Genomic DNA, 6,708 nt, shown 5'->3' with positions numbered 1-6,708 from the left:
TCCCATGTTGTCAGTGCTCCCTTGGCTATACCCACTTGGCTTTCATAGAATGTGGAGTTAATTTATTTAACAGGGGTGCTCGCTCTCCCATCTGTTCACCATCTTCCCAGGTTTCTCTTGAGGGTGAGATAGATGGTCAAGGACTAATTGGCAGAGCTGCGATCTCTCTGCTATGTAGCACCCAGCATGGGGCTCAGGGAATCAGCAGTGTGCTTGGCAGCAGTCAACGACAGCTGGGGGAAGTGAGGCTCTCCGTGCCCTCTTTGAGCCAGGTGACGTGGATGAGAATGTAGCTTTCCTAACACAATAGAAAAAAAATAAAGGCAGGGCAACACAAAGTTGTCAGTTGAAGTCAGATTCTCCATGGAGAAGGTGGGCCTGGCTGGAACAAACGGGACTCGCTGGGTGACACCTAAGTCAGGGTCACATTAATCTATGCTACAATCTACTTACTGTTCCCTCAGCATAGAAAGCAACAGGAATTCTCTCTCTCTCTCTCTCTCTCTCTCTCTCTCTCTCTCTCTCTCTGGTACTTTACCCTTTTTTCTGACTGGTGCTATATCCTAAACACACCATTAAATTCCAGTTTAAGTTGTGGTTAGATCAGAACAATAATTGGCTAACTTGCCGACAGGGACACGGCCCAGTAGGCTGGCAATTCTCTAGAGGCCTGAAGCTTGGACAGGTCTAGGCAAGGCGTGTTGGAAGTCAGGAGGTTGATCCAAGTGCAAACAAAGGTGTGTCATCATTAAAGCCACACGTTGCTTTCCACTGCTAACAGGGGACAGAGGTAACTCATGACCCACTGGAACCTGGTCCCTTTGCTGCCCATCCCCTAGTTAGTGCTCTCCACACAAGCGATGTATTGTAAAGGCTCTAGAGAGCGCCTCTGGCACCCTCTTCTCTCCACTAACAGTTATAAGACCAAGAAAGTCTGAAGGCAAAGGGGCTTCCCGGCAGTGACTCTTGAGAAGAGCGTTTTACTGTTTCCAAACGTAAGGTTTCGGCACCAGTTTCACCAGTGAGCCATCAACACATGGCCACAAGCCAACATCTTTTCCAAATGTGAACAGGAACCAATGAGCCCTTTGTTTCCTTGCTTTGCTCTTTTGGAAGGGGTGGTGGTGGAGTTATTTGGTTAGTTGGTTTGGTTTGGTTGTTTGTTTTTGTTTTGCTTTGTTTTGTTTCTTTGACAAAGTCTTACCAAATAGCCAAGTAGCCCAAGGGAGCCTTGTGCTCAGGTCAGGCCTTACCTCAGCCTTCAAAGTGCTGAGACTTCAGGTTTCTGCCTCCTCACCTGATGCCGAGCTTTATTTTGAGGTGAGGATCAGCATAAGGATTCTTTGGGCCCTCAGAGACTACTCTATTTTTTAAATTAGTAATTTCCCTGGAACTATTGTTTTCATGTTTCGGTAAATGAATACCCTCCCACTTGAAGTGTGACTTTTAAAAAACAAACAAACAAACAACAACAACAACAACAAAAACCCCACTGTTCTGGGCTGTCTAAGTGCAGGTCTCACAGCCTGGATTCAGTCACCAGGGATGAGGGAGAAGTGAATCCATTTGTATGAGTGAAGTCATGATTGGAGACTAAGCCAATGAATATTAAAACGTCTTTGCTTAAAGTAATTACCATGAGGTTGGTATAGAAGTCAGGGGCACAGAGACCAGTGGTGACTTGAGAGGCCATCATGGAGTCCAGCTGGGCTGGGCCTGCACACTTATGTATGCTTAAGTAAGTAAGTAAGTTAATGAGTAAGACAACACGCAGAGAGGACAGGCTTTTCATTCTTGTTCTGCCATCTTGAATAGGTTCCCCCTTCCCCACACCCCAGGCTGGAGAGATGGCTCAGTGGTTAAGAGCACTGACTGCTCTTCCAGAGGTCCTGAGTTCAATTCCCAGCAACCACACAGTGGCTCACAACCATCTGTAATGGGATCTGATGCCCTCTTCTGGTGTGTCTGAAGACAGCGACAGCATACTCATAAAATAAATAAACAAACCTTTTAAAAAAGTAAAAGTAATATTTTTTTTCCTTTGAGGAACTGATAATATTATTTATCTCCCAGGGATACTGGCATATAAAGTTCATTCTTAGCACACAGCCAAGCAGGCTATCATTTTTCAAGGCAGTTGATTCTCCTCTGTCTATCTCACGGCCCCCAGCTTTTTCCAAAACCAAGTACCCTCAATCTTAAGTCCCACCATTCCTGACTCGTCTCTATGAGCTCAGCCCTGAGTTGTCTACTGAGCGCTCTTTGTTTAGGGTCCAGTGGGCAAACCCCTCCATGAGAAAAAAATTAATGTCAAAAAACGCAAACCAAAACAAAACAAAAACAAACTTTACGACCCTCGCCAGTGACAAGTGAGACAATGCCTTGAATAATTCAAGCATTCTGTAATGCCTCCCTGCATCTTTGTGACCACACACTTTAAAAATGATCTCCCTTCAGCTCTCTAGGGACCCACATGAAAAGTTGGAAGTCTTTACGTCCATAATTCGTATTGACACACAGAGGTAGAAAGTATCCAGCAGACTGCGTGACCATCTGGCTTACCGATGTTACAAAATGCTTTCTCTTGCCTCCAAAAGAGTCTTTACTTTTTTTCTCCTTTGAAATGACTCAAAATAATAGGACTTTTAAAACAACTTTTTAATTTCCTTTTCAGTAAGACTGAAAAATAAAGTCACAACCAGCAAAGAGGAGTAATGGCCAGACATATCAGCCCAGCATCAGATCAAAGAGGAAGGGTATTGGGCTGCAGAGGTCAGACCGGGTCAACAGATGCAACTTTCGAACACAGGTGAGGTAGGGAGTGGGGTTTATGTCCCACATTAACAGCCATAGAAGCAGCATATGGCCCAAGGCAGCAAGAAGTCTCCCACACTAATTAGCTTGTAGAAAGAGAGGTGACAAGGCTGTAAAACCTGCTGGCAAGACAGAACCTTTCTTTTCAGAACCAGACGAAACTGGAACCAAGAGCTCTTGAGAGAGGACAGCTCATGCCCTCCTGTCTGAGACAGTTACTGTCTCAAGGATTTTTAGGGCACAAGAAGGTCCTTCATGGTCTCCTGCACACCTTGCAGCATCGTGCAGCTCTGTTACCGACTTTATCGTTCATGTTCCTAGAGATGGAAGTAATTAAGATACGGTGTTCTGTGAAAGCCAGCACCCAGAAGTGGGGCATCCAGCAAGAACCCGAGCTAACTCCTGCCTCTGGTCCCCATGGTCATAGATGCCGAAGCCAGAAGCTTACGTGACCCACGCCGCTTATTCTAACTAAATCTCCCTCTTACCACAAGCTCCTTGAAGCACAAAATTTACCGTAATGTGTATAATCTCGTTACAGTGCTACAACCTAATACATTAATTAATCTCTGGGAAACCCCTCTCTTACTTTCCATTAGGTTTTTCTTCCTTCCTTCCTTCCTTCCTTCCTTCCTTCCTTCCTTCCTTCTTTCCTTCCTTCCTTTTTTCTTCTCTCGAGGCAGATTGAGTTTATCTTAAACTAAGCATTTGTAGTCACATCCCTGTATAGCTTCAGGCATTTCTCTATGGACCAGGGTTTCGAATGGGAATTTTAGCTGTATTTCCCCAGGCCAGTGAGACGATGCTACCAGGATATCTGAAATGCAAGAAGTTGATACTAAAAATTCATACGAGAGGGGGTTGGGGATTTAGCTCAGTGGTAGAGTGCTTGCCTAGCAAGCGCAAGGCCCTGGGTTCGGTCCCCAGCTCCGAAAAAAAGAAAAAAAAAAACAAAAACAAAAACAAAAATTCATACGAGAAAATAAGGAAGAATCTCCAGGAAAAAAGTTTAAAACAAGAACGAGTAAAAATATCTTTGCAATCTCAGGTAGTGAAAGCCGCTGTTTTGGTTACAAAGTTTAAGAGTGTGGTGTTGATATCCACCGACAAGGAGAAAATCCATTTTATCCCGTGGAGTTTTATTAAGTTCCAACCACATTCCAGAGAAGGTCCCATGTCCACACAAAATGGACTCCATATTTTTGTGTATCTGTTTTGTTTGGTTGGTTGGCTTTGGTTTTTTGAGGGGTTGGGGATATTTTTCTTCCAGTTTTTTATGATTTTCAGTGTGTGTGTGTATGTGTGTGTGTGTGTGTGTGTGTGTGTGTGTGTGTGTGTGTGTGTGTGTGCGTGTGTATACACGTGGACACCAGAGGACTTTTGGAAACTGGTTCTCCCCTTCCACTATGTTGGTCCTGGAAATCAAGCTCAGGTCCTCAAGCTTGACACCACGTACCTTTACCTGCTGATCTAACTTTTGGGCCCTAAGAATAAGCCTTTTAAAATAAACAACAGATGAGGAAGTGGACAGTTTGAACACAAGAAAAAAATAATTCCAAGTCATGTAATTTTCCTTTCACAGTGATCGCAGTTCTGGGGATCTATTGGCCTATCACAGTATGTAGTGTCACAAGCTTTTGTATAAACTGCTTGAAGTTATGCAAGACTGCAGTCTACAGAGTTCATCAGAAAGGAGCTAAATCCTGGTGTGTCAGAACAATGTCTTCAAGTTATCTAAATTGTATCACATACTACCTTAAATTCAGTGGCTAGAACCTCAGTGCATAATTCTCTCAGTGCTCCGTAGGCTGACTGGGCTCAGCTGGGAGTTCTCCCTTAGAAATGTATGTGTAGTGACAGCCATGTTGGCAGAGGATTCTGGAGGCCCCCTCCCTTTGTTTCCGGGTATTTCATGTTGACTCCATTACAGAAGTAGCTAGAAACTGCCTAAGGGTCTCTTACCACGAGTTTTCTGTTTGGCTTGTACTTCTGGATGGTCAGACTTTGTGTGTTAGGTGTGTTTTGGGGGGGTGTTACACATGTGATGTGTGCTATATGCACACACATGTGGGGACAGAGGCCAGAAGAGGATGTGGAGTGTTCTACTGAGTCATTCTCCACCTTGTACATTTGGAGCCGCGTGTCTCACTGATCCTGGAGCTAGGCTTGGAGGTAAGTCAGAAGAAGGTGGGAGGTGTGTAAAATAACACAACCAGCATGCCACAATAGCATTCCTAAGGCTATAGTAGTGGCACACAGATCTTGGTTGTAACCAACAACTCTCTAAGGTGGATTTAAGACCTATTCAACAAGAGGGAAACCATGCCTGGTACTAGAAATCTAGCTAACTGCTCAGTGTTTGGGAAGTCTTGGTTATTGGAAGAGAATCTACAATTAGTAAACTAGTGAATTACTAAACCAGCGTATCTGTAACAACAATCTATAAACATATTTATACCCACAAGTAAGTGTTTGCTACGCTCTTCATCAGGGGCGTTTCTCTTTGCAACAGAGCCCGCTACAAAATCCCACAAATCAGAGTTCCGGAGCCAAGTCTCAAACGATGCATCTACAAGACACTCCCACCTACAGCTCAGGGAACATTGCAGAAGATGGGGTGGAAAGACTGGAAGACCAGAGGCACAGGGAGTTTTCTGTGAGACTGTGTCTCCTAGTAACATAAGAAGCCACGCCCATAAAGTCTCAGCAACATGACTGCCCAAATGGCAGCCCAACAAGCTATATTATGTAGGGATGTCATCCCCCAAGACCTGCCGAGACACTGAGAATATTGTAAAAGCGTGTGATCTTACATAATGCCTTGGGATGGGTGCATCCAGAGAAGATGGGAAAGGTGCAAGTGTGTCTCTCTGGCAGTGTCCGGCTTCCCCATCACTAATGATGCTGACAGTGGGGAGGCTCTGAATGGCTTCCACTGTCTCTCTACTTAGCACAGAGGAAAATGCAGGGTTCTGTTTATTCACCACTTGCAAATCTGTTTTGTTCCTACTGTGTCCAGTTTTGTTAGATTTATCCAGCGTCTCTAAAATGGGGCTTCACGGTCTTTAAAAATAGCATCTGTTGCTTTGCACAGGGAGTGAGAGCCCTTCGTAAACCTGTTTAATTTGTTTATCATATGCCGAGTTTAAGAATTACTTTTGGGAAGACTTAGCAGTGAATATGATCCAGACGCATTTTATACATGTATGAAATCCTCAAAGGATAAATAAAAATATTGTATTTTTAAAACCCTACTTTTTCCGAGATATACAGTGTCCCCTATATTTTTCTGTTCTAAACTGTCTGAGCTTTGCACAATCCAAAACCACAGCTCAGGGGTTGGGAAAGACCCCAAGGTCTGCTGGAGCCAAAAGGTCAAAAACCTCTGAGTATTTTCTCTACAGCCAACAGGTGCCCTGACCACTACCTAGGGACACCCTAGTCTGTGGTAAACTAGAAACCCATGCTGGGACCTATAAAGCATAATTTTACTTCATGTTTCAGTCTGGACATATTCATAGCTGGACATCTCCAGTGAAAACTTTTCTTTAGGTCTCTCCTGTTTGGTTCAGGACAGCACATATCTGACCCCAGCTGCTGTGTCAGGAGTACAGTTTTGCTTCCAACGCACAGAAGGCTCTAGCCAATGGCTGACAGCTAAGATCAGAGTTGGGTAGGATGGTTCTGAGGGCTAAGTCTGTGCCTCAGTTTCCTGTCCGTGCAGTGTGGCTAAAAACTAGACCCGAGTTATGCTCACAGGACTTCAGCTGGGTGCCACAAGGGTACTGCTTTATGTGACCCCAAGTTCCTGGGCAGATGCTGATGGCTTCGACACACCACTAAGATCTCCAGAGAACGCCATCATTAGACCCCGCTGGATGCAGACACGGAGCT

The 6,708-nt window shown here is 44.6% G+C and overlaps 1 protein-coding gene across 1 annotated transcript in view; it reads right to left on the bottom strand.

Annotated features, from left to right (window-relative positions):
* Positions 1-2,639: 2,639 nt before the first annotated feature.
* LOC116913456 (guanylate cyclase soluble subunit beta-2) overlaps positions 2,640-6,708 on the bottom strand; it is a 68,866-nt gene continuing 64,797 nt past the window's right edge. Inside the window, exon 14 of the mRNA XM_032917658.1 lies at positions 2,640-3,131. Within this exon, the coding sequence (XP_032773549.1) occupies positions 3,124-3,131 (8 nt within the window). The 3' untranslated portion in view covers positions 2,640-3,123. The remainder of the gene's footprint in view (positions 3,132-6,708) is intronic.

This window comes from Rattus rattus, chromosome 12 (assembly GCF_011064425.1).
Source record: "Rattus rattus isolate New Zealand chromosome 12, Rrattus_CSIRO_v1, whole genome shotgun sequence".
NCBI classification, from domain to species: domain Eukaryota; kingdom Metazoa; phylum Chordata; class Mammalia; order Rodentia; family Muridae; genus Rattus; species Rattus rattus.
This window is presented reverse-complemented; position numbering and strand designations above follow the sequence as displayed.